Here is a 23,766-nt window from a genome sequence, read left to right as displayed (position 1 = left end):
ATCTTTAATATTTTGAATGGGGCAATGAATAAATTAACACAATAAAGGATATTTGTTCAACCCAAATTGCGGAGGTGTGCCCCGAAAGATGTGCTCAGTTCTAAGTAGCTAGTTCATTTAAAAAGAATTGCTGGTTATTTTCAGCATTTTCTCAATAAAGAGACTCGGCCATGAGAGGGATAATCTTGCTGTCATGTGTGAAGGATCTGGCAATGTTGCATCCAGAGAAATTAAGTTTCAGGAAACAGGCATAGTCATCATCTTTAGTCAAGTTAAATTGGAAGTAGTCAAACAGGAGATGGCAAGAGTGAACATCAACAATTTAGGAATCAGTGAACTAAACTAGACTGGAATGGGTGAATTTAACTCAGATGACCATTATATCTACTACTGCAGGCAAGAATCCCTTAGAAGAAATGGAGTAGCCACCATGGTCAACAAAAGAGTCAGAAATGCAGTACTTGGATGCAGTCTCAAAAAATGACAGAATGTTCTCTTAGTTTAGGGTTAGGGTTAGGGTCAAGGCAAACCATTCAATATCACAGTAATCTAAGTCTATGCTCCAACCAGTAATGCTGAAGAGGCTGAAGTTGAATGGTTCTATGAAGACCTACAAGATCTTCTAGAATTAATACCCAAAAAAGATGTCCTGGTCATTATAGGGTCTAGAAGCAAAAGTAGGAAGTCAAGAAGCACCTGGAGTAAAAGGCAAATTTGGCCTTGGAGTACAGAATGAGCAGGGCAAAGGCTAACAGAGTTTTGCCAAGAGAACGCACTGGTCATAGCAAATATCCTCTTCCAACAACACAAGAGAAGACTCTACACATGGACATCACCAGATGGTCAACACCAAAATCAGACTGATTATATTCTTTGCAGCCAAAGATGAAGAAGCTCTGTACAGCCAATAAAAACAGGACCAGGAGCTGACTGTGGCTCAGATCATGAACTCCTTATTGCCAAATTCAGACTTAAATTAAAGAAAGTAAGGTAAAACACTAAACCATTCAGGTATGACCTAAATCAAATCCCTTACGACTATACAATGGAAGTGAGAAATAGTTTCAAGGCATTAGATCTGATAGACAGAGTGCCTGAAGAGCTATGGAGAGAGGTTCATGACATTATACAGGAGGCAGTGATTAAGACCATCCCCAAGAAAAAGAAATTTAAAAAGGCAAAATGATTGTCTGAGAAGGCCTTACAAGCAGCTATGAAAAGAAGAGAAGCAAAAGGCAAAAGAGAAAAGGAAAGATATACCCACCTGAATGCAGAGTTCCAAAAATAGCAAGAAGAGATAAGAAAGCCTTCCTCAGAGATCAAGGCAAAGATAGAGGAAAACAAGAGAATGGGAGATACTAGAGATCTCATCAAGAAAATTAGAGACACCAAGGGAACATTTCATGCAAAGATGGGCACAGTAAAGAACAGAAATGGTATGGCCATAACAGAAGCAGAGGATATTAAGAAGAGGTGGCAAGAATACACAGAAGAAATGTACAGAAAAGATCTTCATGACCCAGATAATCACGATGGTGTGATCACTCACCTAGAGCCAGACATCCTGGAATGAGAAGTCAAGTGGGCCTTAGAAAGCATCACTACGAGCAAAGCTAGTGGAGGTGATGGAATTCCAGTTGAGCTATTTCAAATCCTGAAAGATGATGCTGTGAAAGTGCTGCACTCAATATGCCAGCAAATTTGGAAAGCTCAGCAATGACCACAGGACTGGAAAAGGTCAGTTTTCTTTCCATTCCCAAAGAAGGGCAATGCCAAAGAATGTTCAAACTACCACACAATTGCACTCATCTCCCACGCTAGCAAAGTAATGCTCAAAATCCTCCAAGGCAGGCTTCAACAGTAGTTAAACCATGAACTTCCAGATGTACAAGCTGGTTTTAGAAAAGGCAGAGGAACCAGAGATCCAATTGCCAACATCCACTGAATTATCAGAACAGCAAGAGAGTTCCAGAAAAACATCTACTTCTGTTTTATTGACTATACCAAAGCCTCTGGCTATATGGATCAAAGCAAACTGGAAAATTCTTCAAGAGATGGGAATACCAGACCACCTGACCTGCCTCCTGAGAAATCTGTATGCAGATCATAAAGCAACAGTTAGAACTCGACATAGAACAACAGACTGATTCTAAATTGGGAAAGGAGTACGTCAAATCTGTATATTTCAGCTTCTTCAGCATCACTGTTCAGGGCATAGACTTGGATTAGTGTGATATTGAATGGTTTGCCTTGGCAACAAACAAAGATCATTCTGTCTTTTTTTTCAGATTGCATCCAATTACTGCATTTCAAACTCTTTTGTTGACCATGATGGCTACTCCATTTCTTCTCTGAGATTCTTGCTCACAGTAGTAGATATAACGGTCATCTGAGTTAAATTCACCCATCCCAGTCTAGTTTAGTTCATTGATTCCTAAAATGTTGATGTTCATTCTTGCCATCTCCTGTTTGACCACTTCCAATTTTCCTTGATTCATGGGCCTAACATTCCAGGCTCCTATGCAATATTGCTCTTACAGCATCGGACTTTACTTCCATCACCAGTCACATCCACACCTGGGAAGCTCCCATAAGCCTCTTATCGTTCTCCATCAGAGGGCAGACAGACTGAAAACAATAACCACAGGAAAGTAACCTATCTGATCACATGACCACAACATTGTCTAACTCAATGGGACTATGAGCTATGCCATGTAGGGCCACCCAAGACGGACAGGTCATGGTGGAGAGTTCTGACAAAACGTGGTCCCCTGGAGAAGGGAATGGCAAACCACTTCAGTATTCTTACTGGAGTACAGTGAGCCCCCAATCCAATAGGATTGTTGTCCTTGTCAGGAGAGAGCCATGTGGATACAGAGAGGCAGGAGAAAAGACCATGTGATGATGGAGGAGAAAGAGACTGGATGTACAGAGCTGCACCCAGGGAAGGCCATGTAAACAGCCAACCACCAGAAGCCATGAGAGCAGCAAGAAAGGAGTTATCTACAAGTTTCAGAGGCAGCATGACCCTCTTGACCTTGATTTTTGACTTCTGACTCCAGAACTCTGTGAAAATATGTTTCTATGGCTTTAAAACACCCAACCTGTGGTACTATAACGTAGCTCTGGGAAATTAATACAGGTATGATGTAAACAAAGGAGGTAAGTTTATTTCTTGGGTTCCAGAAACAAATAGAGAACCCATGAACAGAATTGAAGGGGAAACAGACATCAACTCAACATGAATAAGAACTTGCTAGTAGGTAAATTCACCACAAAGTAGAAGCCAAGGGGTTAAAGTGAAGTCGCTCAGTCGTGTCGGACTCTTTGCGACCCCGTGGACTGCAGCCCACCAGGCTCCTTCATCCATGGGATTCTCCAGTCAAGAGTACTGGAGTGGGGTGCCATTTCCGTCTCCAGCCAAGGGCTTAAGCAAGTCATAAATTGTTGTTGCTTTTGTTGTTTAGTCCCTAAGTCATGTCCTACTCTTTTGAAACCCCGTGGACTGTAAACTGCCAGGCTCCCTTGTCCATGAGATTTCCCAGGCAAGAACACTGGAGTAGGTTTACACTTTCTTCTCCAGGGGCTTTTCCTGACTGAGGGATTGAACTCAGGTCTCCTGCACTGGCAGGATGATTCTTTTACAACTGAGCCACCAGGGCAGCCCTAAGTTGCAAATTCCCCACTATTAAAAATGTGCAAGCAGAAATGAATCAGGAATGCTGCAGAGCTGATTTATGCATCTGATTAAACTGATGATCTCCGACTCTAGAATTCAATGGACATGCATTAGAGTCTTGCCAAAGAGAGGCAGACAGCTGCCTTTCACCTTCTGTTTCACTGATAGGTGCTGATACATAATAGAATGGTATGCACGGTATATAAGATTGAATCTAAAGTCAGCATTTCCTAGCTATTCATCCTTAGGTAGATTCCATAACCCCCCTTGCATCAGTTTTCCACATGTTAAACAAAAATAGTAATCACTTCAGAGTGTTATTATGGAGATGAACTAGTTAATAATTTAAATTGTTTATAACAGGACACAGGAAATGTAAGTGTTTATTTGTGACCTACTTGCTCTCACATTGCTTAGATGTCACACATTAACACTGGCCTCCTATCACTGCCATTCTTCACCCTCAAAATATGGAGAATTGGGAGTCAAACTAGAACTGATTGTATTTTTTAAGTCTTATTTTCTTTTCTAGATCCCATTTGGACCATTTATTGACCAAGTATCAGAAGTGTGATTTTTTTTTTCAGTTTTCTTATAACAAGCCATGATAATGTGTTAGTCAACTGATAAGATGGGTTTATGTGTGTGTGCACGTGTTTCAAGCATTTCTGAGAAGTAAATGATTCAGCAGCAGCATTTTCAGACAATAAAGACTACAGTTTATCCTAACAAAGCTCTCTTGAGCTTTTGGTACTTATGTGCTGGAGTTGGAGGAAGATGTGAAGTTTTCACAATTAAATCCTCAGAAATTCAGATATTTCATTAAATGAGCATCTGTTGGTGACTGGAGTGTAATTTCAGCTTCAGGAGCTAGTAAAAGAAGTTTTCAACATATGACACTCATAATAACTGGTACATAATTGTCAAAAAGAAATCCTCACTAAATGACTCAAATTTAACAAAATACGCTTTTATTTCTTCACTATGGAAGGTTACTAATCACTGCATCAGTTGGGTGCATGGATGACAGCTCTGACAGGTTAACGATGCTCCAGGTAAATTCACACTTACTTAGTTACATTCCGTGAAGTAAATCCATCAACAGATGTGGGTAGCAATGCTTATACCTATATCATTCTGGGGCCAGTGATTATGTAACCTTTGGATACATCAGAGGGAGGACGGAGAATCAGGGAACTGGATGCTCTTTCCACAAGGAGCAGCTTAGTGACACAGCATGCATTTTAAAGAGGGGGATGCTCTGAGAAAATGAGGGAGGCTTGGCTGTGAGAGTATGTTTTATCTGAGGCAAAGTTTAGAGGCCAACAAGCATAGTAGAAAGGAAAGCGTTTCTAGAACTTAGATGTACTTTTTAAAAATAACTCTTTCATTTTTTAAAATAACTCTTTCATTCACAAAAGAAGGTAACCAATGCGGTGGAACAACCAGCACTTCACTTGGTGTATGAGCCCAGTTGTCATGGTGATTCCCTGCTTTATAAGCCATTTGTCCCCAACAAGTTCCACAAAACCCTGGTCTGTCAATGACATTATAATATACAAAACATCAGTAATGATGAACTTCCTTGGGATTGTCATTGAGATTAAATAACTCAAGGGTATGAACTATCCACCTCAATATCTGGCAATAATAGGGACTGAATAATTGTAGACTTTTGTCTTTAAGTGTCTTCATCTCTTATAAGTCCTAAAGGCAGAGTTTGGGAGCAGATATGGGTCAATATGATGGATGAGGCAACACCACAGTTCGCTGAAAAATAGCAGCTCTTTATTCATCTCAATTCAGCAAATATCAATATTTCTTGACTATCTACTACACGCTGCCCACTGAGGGGATAAAATGATAAATCAAAGATTGTTCTTTAATTTCCGGAAAATGAAATTCAAAATCAAGTAAAATAAACACATCCATATAAGCCATTGAGAAATGCCTTGCAAGGTAAGGGAATTGATTTTAAGCATATATTGAGAATTCACACATATTGACTGATTCAGTGACACAGAGCAGCCTTAAATTATCTCCCTTTGGCAATATTTATTTGTGGAATTGCAGGGGTACTAGTCAGCTTGACAGTATTCCCTCACCAGACCGATTTTCTTTGTTTAGTTCCTGCCTTAGTCTGTTGATCCTGCTGTAACAGAGTACCGTGAACTGAATGGCTTAAAAACAACAGAAGTTAGTGTCTCTGTTCTGGATTCTGAGAAGTGCAAGGTCAAGGCTCTGGCAGCTTCAGCGTCTGGGCAGAGTCCACTTCCTGGTTCATTAAGGACAGGCATTTTTTTTGCTGTATCCTCAGGTGGTGGAAGAGGTGAACGATCTCTCTATATAAGGAGAGACACCTTATATTAGCTCCCTTTATAAGGACCTAATGCCCTTCACAAAGCCTCCACCCTCATGACCAGTTCATTTTCCAAAGGCCCATTTCCTAATACCATCACACTGGGGGTCAAGATACTTTTTTTTTTTTAATTGAGGTATAGTTGATTTACAATGTTTTGTTAGTTACTGCAGTACAGCAAAGTGATTCAGTTATATTTACACAGACATATACATGTTACTTTCCATTATGGCTTATCAGAGGATATTGATTATAGTCCCCTATGCTATATGGTAGGAGTGGCTTCCCAGGTGCTCAGTGGTTAAAAAATCCACCTGCCAGTGCAGGAGACACAGGAAAAGTGGATTCGATCCCCCAGTTGGGAAGATCCCCTGGAATAAGAAATGGCAACCCACTCTGGTACTCTTGTCTGGAAAATTCCATGGACAGAGAAACCTGGCAGGCTACCGTCCATGGGGTCGCAAAGAGTTGGACACGCCTGTGCATGCATGCAAACTATACCGTAGGATCTTATTGCTTATCCATTCTACATGTAAAGCTTACATCTGCTAATCCCAACTTCCCAGGCCATCACTCCTTCATCCCCCTTCTCCTCCGCAACCACCAGTCAGTTCTCTATGTCTGTGATCCTGTTCCTTCTTCAAAAACAGATCTATTTGTGTCATATTTTAGATTTCCACATATAATGGATATTGTATATTATTTGTCTTTATCTGACTTACTTCACTTAATGCAATAATGTCTAGTTCCATCCGTGTTGCTGAAGATGACATGATCTCATTCTTTTTCATGGCTGAGTAATATTCCTTTGTGTATATGTACCCCATATTCTTTTGAGGGGGTAGGATCTTAATATATGAATTTCTGTTTCATTGCACCTTCCACATTGTGGACGTTCAGTCCCTAACAGAGAACATTCCTTTCTCTTTCCAAATCAGTCTGTGTGGCCGTGTGGAAGAACCACCACATGAGGACGGTGACCAATTACTTCATTGTCAACCTTTCTCTGGCTGACGTGCTTGTGACCATCACCTGCCTTCCAGCCACGCTAGTTGTGGACATTACTGAGACCTGGTTCTTCGGACAGTCCCTCTGTAAAGTGATTCCTTATTTACAGGTAAATGCTTTGTACACTTTTGGGGGCTTCAAACACAAAAACTACCCCAAAAATGCACAATCATTTTCATTTATAGCCATGGCCCATTAGTAAACACTTAGTGTGTTAAGAGAGAAATTGGCAAACTTAAGGACAGTAATATGAGAAACTTTTTGGGTAAACAAGGTAAGTTCTGGGTAAAAAAAGTGTCAGAATCCTGTGCTGTATAAACCTTTTGCTCCTTTGATCTCTAATTTTCTGATTATAAATTAAAGAACTTGAACAAATCAATGATTGAGGTTATCCTAATTCAAAGAATTGAGTGTTGTTTTGATAAGTGGTCTCATTTACTGCTGAGAAATCAAGAGCTATACTGTCAAAGCAGTACAGGGAACATGTTTTAGTGCAGGTTTGAATTAAACGCCACATTTGGAACCTCTATTCTGCCATTCACTGACTGTATACCATTGAGCCAAATACACAAGCTCTTTGAGATTCACTGATTTTAAAAGAGTAATAATTTCAATTTTAAATATGTCTCTGTGGTTGCTGTGCTCATCTACTTAGATAACTATATGAACCATTTGGCACAGATATTAGTCTCTGGAAGACTCTGGCCTTATAAAAACAGTGTGTTCTCAACAAACATCTGTCATCATCATTATCACTGGTGTTCTATTGTTCAGCTCTGAAATCTGCTTTTCTATAACTAGTTGCTCTATTACAAATTAAGAACAAATACTTCCAGAGAATACTTTTCTGACTGATATTCTGATATCTCTGAAATCTTTAAAAATTTTCCCAAACTGGTGTTCATAGCCACAGTTCTAAAAGACCTGGATTTCCTTTAGCAGTTGGACAGTGAGTGAAATGCTGGCTACTCCCCACTAGTTCCCATGACCACCCTCCACCATCTAGTTCTTATTCCATCTGGCCTCCGAGATAATATCATAATATTTGGAGGAAATGACAATATGCACCCAATGAAGACAAACTGAGGCAAGAAGAATCTAAACATGGACCTTACGCTCTTCAGAAAAATTGACCGAAAATGGATCATAGACCCAAATGTAAAATGTAAAGCTACAAAACTCTTAGAAGATAACTTAGAAGAAACTCCAAATGGCCTTGTGTATTTTCATGACTTTTTAGATGTAACAACAAAGATGTGCTGCTTGAAATAAATCATAAGCTGACTTCATTAACATTAAAACCTTCTGCTCTGCAAAATTCAGTGTAAACAGAATGAGAAGGCAAAGCACAAACTGGGAGAAAATATTTGCCAAAGATATGTATAATAAGTGACTGCAGTCTAAAATAAGGGCTTCCGAGGTGGCTCAGTGGTAAAGAATCTGCTTGCCAAGCAGGAGACATGGCTTTGATCCCTGGGTCGGGAAAAAACGCTGGAGAGAGAAATGATAACCCACTATAGTATTCTTGACTGGGAAATCCCCATGCACAGAGGAGCCTGGTGGGCTACTGTCCATGGGGTTGCAAAAGAAGCAGACATGACTTAGGGACCAAACAACAACAATATCTAAAATATGCAAAGAGTTGTTAAAACTAAGCAATCTGAAAGCAAACAATCTAACTAAAACATAGACCAAAGACATTAATGACACCTTACTAACCAAGATATACAAATGGCAAAGAAACATATGAAGAGATGTCCTTCATCACATCTCATCAGTGAACTGCAAGTTAAAATAATGAAATATCACTACAGACTTACTAGAACAGTAAAACTATGAAACTCTGACAACAACAAAAGCTGGCAAGGATGCGCAGCAGCAGGAACTCCCATTCATTGCTGGTAAGGATAATGAAAAATGTTATAGCCGTTCTGGAAGACTGATTTTTTTTTTACTTTACTTTTTTTTAAACAAAACAGTCCCAATATATGATCCAGAAAGTGCCTTCCGTGATATTTACCTCTCAAAAGTTGAAAATTTACATACACAGGAAAACTCTCATGCAAATGTCTACTGAAGCTTTATCTATGATGATCAAAACTTTGAGGTAACAAAGATGTCCTTCAGTAGATGAACAGATAAACTAATTGGAGTACAACCAGATAATAGAATATCATTCATGTTCAGTTCAGTTCAGTTGCTCAGTCATGTCTGAACTCTTTGCAACACCATGGACTGCAGCACGCTAGGCTTCCCTGTCCATCACCAACTCCCGGAGCTTGTTCAAACTCATGTCCATCAAGTCGGTGATGCCATCCAATCATCTCATCCTCTGTCGTCCCCTTCTCTTCCTGCATTCAATCTTTCTCAGCATCAGGGTCTTTTCCAAGGAGTCAGTTCTCATCAGGTGGCCAAAGTATTGGTGTTTTGGCTTCAGCATCAGTCCTTCCTTCCAATGAATATTCAGGACTGATTTCTTTAAGGATAGACTGGTTGTATCTCCTTGTAGTCCAAGGGACTCTCAAGAGTCTTCTCCAACACCGTGGTTCAAAAGCATCAATTCCTCGGCACTCAGCTTTCTTTATAGTCCAACTCTGACACCCATACATGACTACTCATAAAATCATAGCTTCGACTAGATGGACCTTTGCTGGCAAAGTAATGTCTCTGCTTTTTAATATGCTGTCTAGGTTGGTCATAGCTTTTTTTCTAAGGAGCAAGTGTCTTTTAATTTCATGGCTGCAGTCACCATCTGCAGTGATTTTGGAGCCCAAGAAAATAAAGTCACTGTTTCCATTGTTTACCCATCTATTTGCCAAGAAGTGATGGGACCAGATGCCATGATCTTAGTTTTCTGAATGTTGAGTTTTAAGCCAACTTTTTCATCCTCTTATTTCGCTTTCATCACGAGGCTCGTTAGTTCCACTTCACTTTCTGCTGTAAGGGTGATATCATCTGCATATCTGAGGTTATTGATATTTCTCCTGGAAATATTGATTCCAGTGTGTGCTTCATCCTACAAGCCTTCCCAGGTGGTTCCAGTGGGTAAAGAATCTTCTTGCTAGTGCAGTAGACACAAGAGATGGGAGTTTAAACCATGGATTGGGAAGATCCCCTGGAATAGGAAATGGCAACCCACTCCAGTATTCTTGCCTGAAAGATTCCAGGGACAGAAGAGCCTGGCTATGGGGTTGCAACAAGTGGGTAGCCTATCCCTCTTCCAGGGGGACTTCCTGGCCCAGGAATTGAACCAGGGTCTCCTTCATTCCAGGCAGATTCTTTACCAGATGAAAAGAATACTACTACCTGAGAATATTACTACCCAGGAAGCCCAACAGGAGCAGTGAACTGCTTTTTCAGAGTGACTTTTTCAATATAACTGAAGAGTCTCTGCACAGGAAAAGAATAAAAGTCTACTGAGATTTGGGTGATGGGTGTTCAGTAGGCGGATGGTCTCCCTCTTTCTCTCAGTCACACTTTCCTGCATTCCAGTCTATTAGTGCCTATCATCCAAACTTGCAATTTGGCAGAATTTCCATTTCTACTTGTTCTGGATCTCTGGTGCTGTTTGCCACATCTGTATGCTAGCATGAAACTGACTCCTCTACCAAAGAAAACGTCCCACACTCACCTGACCACAGGGTACTCATAGGACAAATGCAAGATAAAGCATGGACAGCAAAAGAAAGTTCACATCATCTCACTTTGCTTCACTCACAGTGTTCACAATTCACACTACATTCATTTCTGAAAGGATTTACTATCAGTTTGGTTTGACCTACTGTCAAAATCTCAATGAAAAGGGAACCCAGGAGTGCACTCCTACAAGTGAAAAGCAACAACATAACTCTCATTTATAATCACTTATGATAAGGTGCAATTGTGTATCACCGTTGAGAAAATCATGTAAATTGGATTCTAATTGTATACTCCAGTATATTATACACCAGCAAATACAGTAGTCAAACAACGACTGTTAAATCACTGATGCCTAAGGGTTCATTCAACGGATTATACTGTCAGATTATCCAAACCAGCATGTTCTCTCATGGGAAGGCACTGTACCCTGGCTCACCGTTGGCACTGGACAGCCATCTCTCAAGTGCACTGATTGGAACTGATTATTGCAAGCAGTTGAAAGAACTCCTAGAAATGACTTCAGAATTTGAACCACATTACTTCTATCCCATCCACCCATGTTGATTAGAATGTATGAAAAGCAAGATACTAAGCCTTGTTGAGAACTTTTCATTTCTAATTGCTACAGAGGATAAATAGAGCCCTGGCTCAGTAGTATGAAAGGTCAACTGTATAGAGCTAAATGACCACTGCTCTATCTATCCCCAGGTTGGCAAGGGTTTGGAAGGGCTCTGGGTTCTTGACACATTCTCAGGGAGGAATGGAGGTTGAGCAAAGAGTGGACACTGGAGAAAGTGTGAATGTCCCCTAAGGCAGTGCCAAGGAATTTCCAGGCGCCATCAATAAGGTGGAATCAAGATTGCCAGGAGAAATATCAACAAACTCAGATATGCAGATGATGCAACTCCAGTGGCAGAAAGTGAAGAGGAACTAAAGATCCTCTTGATGAGGGTGAAAGAGGAGAGTGAAAAAGCTGGCTTGAAACTCAACACTAAAAAAAATAAAATAAAATAAAACAAGATAATCACTTCATGGCAACTAGAAGGGGGAAAAGGGGAAGCAGTGGCAAGTTTTCTTTTCTTGGTCTTCAAAAATCACTGCAGATGGTGACTGCAGCCATGAAATTTAAAGACTCTTGCTCCTTGGAAGGAAAGCTATGACAAACCTAGACAGCATATTAAAAAGCAGAAATGTTACTTTGCCAACAAATGTCTATATGGTCAAAGCTATGGTTTTTTCCAGTAGTTATGTATGGATGTGAAAGCTGGACAATGCAAAAGGCTGAGCACCAAAATTGATGCCTTCAAACTCTGGTGCTAGAAAAGACTCTCGAAGTCCCTTGGACTGCAAGGAAATCAAGCTAGTCAATCCTAAAGGAAATCAACCATGAGTATTCGTGGAAGGACTGATGTTAAAGCTGAAGCTCCAATATTTTGACCACCTCTGCAAAGAGTCGACTCATTAGAAAAGACCCTGATGCTGGGAGAGATTGAAGGCAGGAGAAAGGGACAACAGGGGACGAGATGGTTGGATGGTATCACCAATTCAATGGACATGAATTTGAGCAAGCTCCAGGAGATGGTGAAGGACAGGGAAGCCCGGCGTTCTGCAGACCATGTTGCAAAGAGTCAGACATGACTGAGCAACTGAACAGCAACAAATCAATCAACATAAACCTACTCTGATAGAGTTCATCCCTTTCAAATTAAAGTTGAAATTAACCCCCAAGAATTTAGAACAGTTTACATCTTTACTTGTAATTTCTATAACTATTCTTCACTGTAAAGCAGTCTGTTCCAATTAAAAGCTAGAACTCTAAGCTCGAGAATAGAAGAAAATATGAATAGTATAATCACCGTCACCACTGCCATCATCATAACAAGGAATAACAAACACTTATCATTTATATACCAGGCCCAGGTTAGGCATTTCACATGTTGACTGACTCTTCTTCTGACAAGTCCACGGTGGCTATGATTATCATGCAAGTTTACTGATGAGAAAACTGAGGCATAGCTTAAGTAACTTACCCAAGATCTCACATTTAGCACATGCCATGTGGTGCATCCCAGGAAACACGATAGCAGAATTGATTTCAACCATATTCTGTCATCTTTTCTAAAGAGAATCAAAAGAATCAAAGTTGGCAAGCATCTTATTGTCAATTTTACTCATTTAATAGGAAAAAAATACACACATTTGCCAAGAATTGTTAAGTAGGTCACCCACATTGTGCAGCTAGCTGGGAGGAGATGAGAACGGCTATGTGGTTCTGATGCTTAGCCCAGAACCTCTCCTCCTCTGCTGGACCAGCATGTACATCCCTCTCACTCATCTGTACCTATAGTCAATGCGTCAACAAGCAAGGTCCTGTTGTAAGAAGCAGAGACACCCTCCCATTCACATATTATAAGATCAATACAACTAGGACAGAAAAATAAAGATGACTCTGCCACGGAATAAAGGCATGAAGCACTGTGCCAGGGACTGTTTTGCACAGTCCCTCCTGCCACTGGTCTTTGTTCCACAGAGAAGATAAACAGTACATTAATGAATTAAACATGCTGTAAGTGTTGAGAAGAAAGTGAATAGAAATCTGTAAATATATATATATATATAAAACAGAAAGGAGAATGAGGCTTGTTTTTAAAGAGAGGGTTTTGAGAGAATTGATTTTGTCAACCAATGGTCTGTTCATTCAGTATAGAATGCACTAAATATAATTAAATAAAGAACCCACCTGTCAGTGCAGTAGACTTAACAGACGCAGGTTTGATCCCTGGGTTGGGAAGATCCCCTGGAGGAGGACCTGGCAACCCACTCCAGTATTCTTGCCTGGCTAATCCCATGGACAGAGGAGCCTGGCAGGCTAAAGTCTATAGCATTGCACAGAGTAGGACACGACTGAAGTGAGCAGGCATGGCACAGCAATTACATAAATTGATCATGGGGGATGGGCATACATGACATGCTTCTTTACTATTTTCTTAAAGTTCCAAACTAAATGTGTGTGATGCCATTAATTGTACAGAAATCTGGATTAGGTGAACCTATTCGAATTTTAGAAGTAGGTTGCTTCTTCCAGCAATAAGCAAACTATGGCAAGGAGATCCATATAGAAGATTACCTTTTATCACAACTCATGCATTTGCATGTTGAAAATAAACTGATGTACGAATAACCTTGGTTATTTAAAAATAAGAAATGAGATACAAATAATTCAAAAATGCTAATTAAATGCAATTGCAATCAAATTCTTGTATGTCAATTTAAAAGAAAGACATATCATTGTATTATTGTGTATAAGTAAAAGAAAAATTTCCAGTTCAAACTATGAACATATATGTTCTTACCTTTGAAGATAAGATTTCCCTTATCAATGGAAAAATGCCAAAACAAAATCAGTGTATCTTTATTCAAAGAATGTCATATAAATCAAAACACTTGGCATAGAAAAAGAGGCAGCTTCCCAAGTTGTGCTAGTGGTAAAGAGCCCACCTGCCAATGCCGAAGACTTGAGTTCAAATCCAGGATCCCCTGGAACTATTCTTGCCTGGAGAATTCCATGAACAGAGGAGCCTAGTGGGCTACAGTCCATGGGGTTGCAAAGAGTTGGACTTGAAAAGCAACTTAGCACTCAGTCATAGTACACTTTTTATATTTAATGGGAAATAGGTAATTCTTTTTATTGATACATTTCTAATATTATTTGTAGCCGATTTTTTTTTCATTTTTTTAATAGAAAGCACTTGAATGAAACGTCTTTTGACAACTTTGAATCTGGTTATCTGTGTGCCTACCCTTGTGAAACAGTACAAATATTGAGAGACATCCATGTAACAGCTGGTGCTTCCCTGTGCTACCTTCCTTCTTTCTTTAGACCGTGTCGGTGTCTGTCTCTGTCCTCACGCTGAGCTGCATTGCCTTGGACCGGTGGTATGCTATCTGTCACCCTCTGATGTTTAAGAGCACAGCCAAGCGGGCCCGGAACAGCATCGTCATCATCTGGATCGTGTCCTGCGTCATAATGATCCCTCAGGCCATTGTCATGGAGTGCAGCACCATGCTGCCCGGCTTAGCCAATAAAACCGCTCTCTTTACCGTCTGTGATGAGCACTGGGGAGGCAAGTCCAGTGTGGTCCTTACATTGATACGACAGCTGTGAATTGGGAATCTGATTTGCATAACGCTTGTAAAGCTGGTCTTATTTATTTTATTGACATTCATTAGTATCATTTTGCAAAAACATGAAAAATCAAGTTGAAATCCAAAACGATTTCACAGAATCCCTCCACCCATTTTGAACCTTTAGATGGCACGACTATCCAGCTGTTGTATTGTTCAGCTGGGGATATGAACTTTTCTTCAGTTTTCTAAAACATCCAAAGGACTCATTTATAATAACCCAAATATGTATTTTGAAATTATTAACATTTTATAACATGGGCAGACCATTATATTTCCGCAGGTGTTGGGTTCCCTAATGGGGCTTCAAATGCAACTGAATTTTTCATGTTAAAGTTTTCATGTTAAAGCCTGGAAACATGACTGTCTTTTCTATTGACCTATGTTGATCTTTGAGTCAAACCAGCTAAATATGCTTTCTCTATTCATTACACAGTAAATTGATAAATTTTACCACTGACATAATTATTTTCTGATTTCAGAGTTATACTAATAATGGAATTACGATCTTACTTGGTTTCCCACCTGACATCTCAGTAGTTAAATTTAAACAATCAGAAGAGGGAGGTGTTATGTTCCTTTGGTTCAGAACGCTCAGCAACAGTCTGAGTTCTGCAACAGTCTGAGTTCTGTAACAGTGGAACCACTTTTATCAGTGCCTGATGACGGCACGAATCCGGACAGAGCAAAGAATGAAAGAAAATAAAATAATGCTGCATCTCCCAGCACTGTTTACAAAATTGTTACATGAAATTTAAAGAAAAGAATCTATTCTCCTCTGGTTAAGTATATTACAATGGTTCATATTTAGATGCTGTAAACATCAGGAAAGCATTTGTCTATTGGAAAGATGTATCAATAGAGGCAGTGTACCCCAAGGATGGCTGGCTCATGGACTTCTGATTTTCAAGTATTTGAATCTCTGAATTCATGTTAATTCCTAACTTGGTACTTTATTGGAACCCTGAAAAGAGAAAAATTAGGGACTGAAAAATTAGGCATATATTTTCACTGCAGCAAAATAAAACTCAAAAAGTATTACAATTACTCCATATATTATCCAAAGACCTATAATAAGCAAAATTTCAAAATCCGCTTTATCTTTTATTCCAGATATTAAATGCCCCTTTATAAAATTTAGTTTTTCCCTTCATTTCTAACATTGCAATTCTTTTGCTATGTTTCTTTCTGGATCTTCTTTGGTTTTTTATGTGTTTCCTCATTAACAAGGCAGACAAAAACAAAATGAGTGGAAAGTTCCAAAATGATAGAAATATTTCTTAAGTGGTTTTGGTCCCATTTATTTAATATTCAAACAACATCTTGAGTACTTAGGATATGCCAGAAACTGTGCCAACCTGAAGAGAAATGGACTCTGCCTAAGGGAACACGTTGTATATACTGAGGCTGAAAGGCAAATAAATAAAGTTTTACAGTGTGATTAGTATTTTAACATACTTAGATATAAAATGCTAGGAGCACAAATTAGAGGACAGACTCAGTCCTGGCCATTTGAACAAAGTTTACAAGCAGCTGCTAACACTTCAGCAAAGCATTAAAAATGAACAGGGAGGAAACTCAAGGGGCAATTCATTTACTCAGGGTTTGAGCTCTGGTCACTTAGAATGAACTTGTTTTGCCTCTTGATTTGGCTATGTTTTAATGTTTAAATGGGGCTTCCTTGGTGGTTCAGACAGTAAAGAATCTGCCTGCAATGCGGGACACCCAGATTCGATCCCTAGGTTGGAAAGATCCCCTAGAGAAGGGAATGGCTACCCACTCCAGTCTTGCCCAGAGAATCCCATGAACAAAGGACCCTGGCAAGAGTCAGACAGGGATGAGCGACTAACACTTTCACTTTATAATGTTTAAATATCTCAATTATTTTTCAGTTTAAGAAAGACTAAAAATGTGGAGATTCACTAGCATGAGTGTGATTCTCTCTCAGTGCACAATTTAATAATTTGGTTGATTAAAAACTTTAAAAACTGAGCAAAGATTTTCCAGACAGGGAAGAGAGGAAAGGGAAAAACTGAGGGTGTCCTAGGAAGTAGAAAACCTACACAATGGGCACCATCCCTTGAAGACAAAAGTAAAAGAGTTCAAACTTATAGTTTCTGGATTGCAGGGGTAGACAGTCTAAAGAATTGTGTTTGGGGAAAGGTGGGCTGGGGACCACCTGTGACCTGTCTCTTAGGTAATTCCTATACAATGAGTTCTATTTGGAAAAGAGTCTAAAGATCTCTTGATTGGAGTAATTTAGTTAATCATGATGAAATTGAACCATAAATTAAATTATTTGTTCAATATTATGAAGCAAACAAGCACATTTAAATCGGAGTGTTGCTGAGCCCAGGTTTGGTTGCTTGCCACACTAAAAGTCAGTAATTGAGAGGAAAGTTTCGGGAGAAAGGAAATGTGATTTAATCAGAAAAGCGGACAATCTGGGGAGAAGGTGGACTTATGTCCCAAGACCAACTAAAGGATCCTCTCAGCCATGACAATCTTTAAACGGAAAGAGGGGAAGGATCTTAGTGAATCATTGAGGCAAGAGGTTGGGTTCTGCATTTGTCTCCATTGTGTGCAAACTGGCTGACTCTCTTCATATTGTCTAGATGTCTGCCTGCAGGCTTGCTAATGGAACTACTGAGGGGAGATAACTAGTCATTTTTTCACTACTTAGCTCTTCATTCTTACTTCCTTAAATCTAGGAAAAGAACCAGCAGTGTAGGCAAGGCATAGTGCACATTCAGGAGAACGTTAACTCGGGAGCTAGGTTAAATTACCTAGTGATCTCATCCCTATAATTAGATTCTATTAAGGTGTGTGTGTGTGTGTGTGTGTGTAAGTGTTAGCTGTGTCCGAGTCTTTACAACCCCATGGACTGTAACTCATCAAGTTCCTATACCCATGGGATTTCCCAGACAAGAATACTGGAGTGGGTAGCCATTTCCTTCTCCAGGGGCTCTTCCTGACTCAGGGATCAAACCTGGATCTCCTGCATTGCAGGTGGATTCTTTGCCATCTGAGTCACCAGGGAAATCCACTTTGAGGTTAGAAGGGGACAGAAATGGGCAAACGAGAAATGGGCAAAAGAGCTGCTTTCAACTCACACATTGATCATCTGTAAGTTCAAGGAGACAGCAATTACATTAGGTAATTAGCTTCATTTATAAGTTTGGCAGACCAATTTTATAAACTTGTCCTTTTTTTAGTGTTGCCCCGAATGATTAAGTTGCATTAACCCCAATGAGCAAAAGGATTGTAGAATTAGGGGATCCAGTTAGTCATAATGATTAAGTGAATAGCTGCATCATTTTCCAATTACCTTTAAGCAACAGATATAAATCTCTAAAACTTATCCTAACCTCTCACATTTTATTACCTATAGGTAATATTTATTACCTCCATTTATGGAAGGAGTATTTTCTTTAAAAAATAAGAAATTATTGTCAAAACATCTAAAAACCTAAATTCAGTTTTGAGAAGTCATTTAGAAAACCTATTTGAAAGTGATTTTATATTGGTGTTTAATTATTCTAAATGTTTTTAAAGGCAAAGTAAAACTGTATTGAGTTGATCATCCACAAAATCAAGCAATAAAAGATATTATATTAGTTTTTCATACATTAAATGAAATCAATATAACTTTATGTTTTCAAGAAGCGTATGAAAAATGCAAAGTAGGTTCTTATTATTCTGCTCATTAGACATCTAGTTTATTATAATGATTTTTGCATAGCATAAGTTTTGTTAATATAAGCTATGTATGTCTACATTTCTTTTCTTTTTTAATTAATTAATTTATTTTTGGCTTCACTGGGTCTTTGTTGCCACCAGGGCTTAGTCTAGTTGCTGTGAGCAGGGGCTACCCTCAAATTACAGTGCAAGGACTTCTCACTGCAGTGGCTTCTCTTGTTGCAGAGTATGGGCTTCTAGGGTCCATGGACTTCAGAGGATGTGGTTCATGGGCTTTAGATTTAGAGCACAGCTTAGTAGCTGTGGTTCATGGGCTTAGTTGCCATTAGCATGTGGAATCCTCCTGGACCAGATTCGAACTTGTGTCCCCTGCATTGGCAGGCAAACTCTCAAGCATGAGACCACCAAAGAAGTCCCTGTAACTCTATATTTAACTTAAAAATTTTAAGCTTGGACAAAAATGTGTGATAGTCAGAAGCTAAAGTCACCAAAAGGGTTCAAACCTAGGTTCAATCTTTGGGTCAGAAGATCCCCTGGAGAACTGGAAAGGATAACCACTCCAATATTCTTATCTGGGAAATCCCATTGACATAAGAGACTGGTGGGCTACAGCCCATGGGGTCATAAAGCTAAAGGTCAGCTTTCATTCCAGTCCCAAAAAAAGGCAATGCCAAAGAATGTTCAAACTACTATCTAATTGTACTCATTTCACACGCTAGCAAAGTAATGCTCAAAATTCTTCAAGCTAGGCTTAAATAGTATGTGAACTGAGAACTTCCAGATGTTCAAGCTGGATTTAGAAAAAGCAGAGAAACCAGAGATCAAATTGCCAACATCCACTGGATCATAGAAAAGGCAAGAGAGTTTCAGAAAACCATCTACTTCTGCTTCATTGACTGTCCTAAAAGACTTTGATTGTGTGGATCACCACTAACTGTGGAAAATTCTTCAAGAGATGGGAATACCAGACCACCTGACCTGCCTCCTGAGAAACCTATATGCAGGTCAAGAAGCAACAGTTAGAACCAGACATGGAAAAATGAACTGCTTCCAAATTGGGAAAGGAGTACGTCAAGACTGTATATTGTCACCCGGCTTATTCAACTTACATGCAGAGTACATCATGAGAAATGCTGGGCTAAATGAAGCACAAGCTGGAATCAAGATTGCCAAGAGAAATATCAATAATCTAGGACTTGCAGATGACACCACCCTATGACAGAAAGTGAGGAGGAACTAAAGCCTATTTATGAAAGTGAAAGAGGAGAGTGAAAAAGCTGGCTTAAAACTCAACATTCAGAAAACTAAGATCATGGCAACTGGTCCCATCACTTCATGGCAAATAGATGGGAAAACAATGGAAACAATGATAGCTCCAAAATCACTGCAAATGATGACTGAAGCCATGAAATTAAAATATGCTCCTTGGGAGAAAAGTATGACAAACCAAGGCAGCATGTTAAAAAAGTAGAGACATTACTTTGCCAACAAAGGTCCATCTAGTCATAGCTATGGTTTTTTCAGTAGTCATATATGGATGTGAGATTTGGACCATAAAGAAAGTTGAGCACTGAAGAATTGATGCTTTTGAACTGTGGTGGTGGAGAAGACCCTTGAAAGTCCCTTGGACTGCAAGGAGATCAAACCAGTCCATCCTAAAGGGAATCAGTCCTGAATATTCATTGGAAGGACCGATGCTGCAGCTGAAGCTCTGATACTTTGGCCACCTGATGCAAGGAGGTGACTCATTAGAAAAGACCCTGATGCTGGAAAATATTGAAGGCAGGAGGAGAAGGGGATGACAGAGGATAAGATGGTTGGATGGCTTCACCGACTCAATTGTCATGAGTTTGAGCAAGCTTCGGGAGATGGTGAAAGACAGGGAAGCCTGGCATGCTGCAGTCCATGGGGTCGCAAACAGTTGGACATGACTGAGTGACTGAAAAACAACAAAGTCACTGTAGGACGTTATATTTTACAGGGTTAGCTCTCTAAAGTTCAAACATCTTGAAAGTCCAAATACCATTTAGCCTAATTAAAAAATATTTATTGTGAAGTATCTTTTATTTGTGTTTAACTCATAAACTGTATTCCTTATCTTTCAGTATCAGTTCAGTCTCTCAGTTGTGTCCAGCTCTTTGAGAACCCATGGAATATAGCACAGCAGGCTTCCCAATCCATCACCAACTCCTGGAGTTTACTCAAACTCATGTCCGTAGAGTCGGTGATGCCATCCAAACATCTCATCCTCTGTCGTCCCCTTCTCCTCCTAACTTCAATCTTTCCCAGCATCAGGGTCTTTTCCAATGAGTCAGTTCTTCACATCAGGTTACCAAGGTATCGGAGTTTCAGCTTCAGCATCGGTCCTTCCAATGAATATTCAGGACTGATTTTCTTTAGGATGGACTGGTTGGATCTCCTTGCTCTCCAAGGAACTCTCAAGAGTCTTCTCCAACACCACAGTTCAAAAGCATCAATTCACCAACGCTCAGCTTTCTTTATAGTCCAACTCTCACATTTGTACATGACTAATGGAAACACCATAGCTTTGACTAGACAGACCTTTGTTGGCAAAATAATGTCTCTGCTTTTTAAATGCTGTCTAGGTTGGTCATAACTTTTCTATCAAGGAGTAAGTGTCTTTTAATTTCATGACTGCAATCACCATATGCAGTGATTTTGGACCCCCCAAAAACAAAGTCTGTCACTGTTTCCATTGTCTCCCCATCTATTCATCATGAAGTGATGGGACCAAATGCCATGATCTTAGTTTTCTGAATGTTGAGTTTAAGCCAACTTTCCACTCTCCTCTTTCACTTGCATCAAGAAGCTCTTTAGTTCTTCTTCGCTTTCTGCCATAATGGTGGTATGATCTGCATCAATTCAGTTCAGTTGCTCAGTTGTATCTGAGGTGGTATAATCTGCATCTTTGAGGTTATTGATATTTCTCCTGGAAATCTTGATTCCAGTTTGTGCTTCCTCCATCCCAGCATTTCTCATAATGTACTCTGCATATAAATTAAATAAGCAGGGTGACAATATACAGCCTTGACGTACTCTTTTCCCGATTTGGAACCAGTCATTTGTTCCATGTCCAATTCTAACTGTTGCTTCCTGACCTACATGCAGATTTCTCAAGAGGCAGGTCAGGTGGTCTGGTATTCCCATCTCTTGAAGAATTTTCCACCGTTTGTTGTGATCCACACAGTCAAAAGCTTTGGCATAGTTAATAAAGCAAAAACAGATGTTTTTCTAGAACTCTCTTGTTTTTCCGATGATCCAGTGGATGTTGGTAATTTGATCTCTTGTTCCTCTGCATTTTCTAAATACAGCTTGAACATCTAGAAGTTCACAGTTCACATACTGTTGAAGCCTGGCTTGGAGAATTTTGAGCATTACTTTACTAGCATGTGAGATGAGTGCAATTGTGCAGTAGTTTGAACATTCTGTGGCATTGTCCTTCTTTGGAATTGAAAGCAGTCCTGTGGCCACTGCTGAGTTTTCCAAATTTGTTGGCTTGTTGAATGCAGCACTTTAACAGCATCATCTTTTAGGGTTTAGCTCAACTGGGATTCCATCACCACCACTAGCTTTGTTCATAGTGATGCTTCCAAAGGCCCACTTGACTTCACATTCCAGGATGTCTGGCTCTAGGTCAGTGATCACAGCACCGTGATTATCTGGGTCGTGAAGTTCTTTTTTGTACAGTTCTTCTGTGTGTTCTTGTCACCTCTTCTTAATATCCTCTTCTTCTGTTAGGTCCATAGCATTCTGTCCTTTATTGTGCCCATCTTTGCATGAAGTGTTCCCTTGGTATCTCTAATTTTCTTGATGAGATATCGTCTTTCCCATTCTGTTACATTCCTCTATTTCTTCGCACTGATCACTGAGAAAAGCTTTCTTTTCTCCTGTTGCTCTTCTTTGGAGCTCTGCATTCAAATGGGTATATCTTTCTTTTTCTCTTTTGCCTTTTGCTTCTCTTCTTTCACAGCTATTTGTAAGGCCTCCTCAGACAGCCATTTTGCTTTTCTTTTTCTTGGGAATGGTCTTGATCCTTGTCTCCTGTACAATGTCACAAACCTGCATCCATAGTTCTTCAGGAACTCTATCAGATCTAATCCCTTGAATCTATTTCTCACTTCTACTGTATAATCATAAAGGATTTGATTTAGGTCATACCTGAATGGTCTAGTGTTTTTCCTTACTTTCTTCAATTTAAGTCTGAATTTGGCAATAAGGAGTTCATGATCTGAGCTATAGTCAGCTCCCAGACTTGTTTTTGCTGACTGTATAAAGCTTCTCCATCTTTACCTGCAAATAATATAATCAACCTGATTTATGTATTGATCATCTGGTGATGTCCATAATTAGAGTCTTCTTTTATATTGTTAGAAGAGGGTGTTTGCTATGACCAATGTATTCTTTTTGCAAAACTCTGTTAGCCTTAGCCCTGCTTCATTCTGTACTCCAACTCCAAATTTGCCTGTTACTCCAGATGTTTCCAGAGAAGGCAATGGTAACCCACTCCAGTACTCTTGCCTGGAAAAGTCCATGGATGAAAGAGCCTGGTAGGCTGCAGTCCATGGAGTCGCTAAGAGTCAGACACAACCGAACATCTTCACTTTCACTTTTCACTTTCATGCATTGGAGAAGGAAATGGCAACCCACTCCAGTGTTCTTGCCTGGAGAATCCCAGGGATGGGCTAGCCTGGTGGGCTGCCATCTATGGGGTTGCACAGAGTCGGACATGACTGAAGCGACTTAGCAGCAGCAGCCAGATGTTTCTTGACTTCCTACTTCTGCATTACACTCCCCTATAATGAAAAGGACATCTTTTTGGGGTGTTAGTTCTAGAACGTCTTGTTGGTCTTCAAAGAACCGTTCAACTTCAACTTTTTCAGGATTACCTGTCAGGGCATAGACTTGATATTGAGTGGTTTGCCTTGGAAACGAACAGAGATCATTCTGTCTTTTTTGAGAGTGCATCCAAGTACTGCATTTCAGACTCTTTTGTTGACTATGATGGCTACTCCATTTCTTCTAAGGGATTCTTGCCCACAGTAGTAGATATAATGGTGATTCGAGTTAAGTTCACCCATTCCAGTCCATTTTAGTTCTCTAATTCCTAAAATACCAACGTTCACACTTGCCATCTCCTGTTTGACCACTTCCAATTTGCCTTGATTCATGGACCTAA

The 23,766-nt window shown here is 39.8% G+C and overlaps 1 protein-coding gene across 2 annotated transcripts in view; it reads left to right on the top strand.

Moving 5' to 3' along the window:
• HCRTR2 (hypocretin (orexin) receptor 2) overlaps positions 1-23,766 on the top strand; it is a 131,163-nt gene that overhangs the window by 83,980 nt on the left and 23,417 nt on the right. For both annotated transcript variants that reach the window (XM_010848541.1, XM_010848542.1), the window contains exons 2-3: positions 6,977-7,155; positions 14,566-14,809. In XM_010848541.1, coding sequence (XP_010846843.1) covers positions 6,977-7,155; positions 14,566-14,809 — 423 coding nt within the window. The remainder of the gene's footprint in view (positions 1-6,976; positions 7,156-14,565; positions 14,810-23,766) is intronic.

This window comes from Bison bison, unplaced genomic scaffold (genome assembly GCF_000754665.1).
Source record: "Bison bison bison isolate TAMUID 2011002044 unplaced genomic scaffold, Bison_UMD1.0 scf7180017864270, whole genome shotgun sequence".
Taxonomy (NCBI): Eukaryota; Metazoa; Chordata; class Mammalia; order Artiodactyla; family Bovidae; genus Bison; species Bison bison.
Note: the sequence above shows the minus strand (reverse complement) of the source record. Positions and strands in the feature narration are given on the sequence as shown.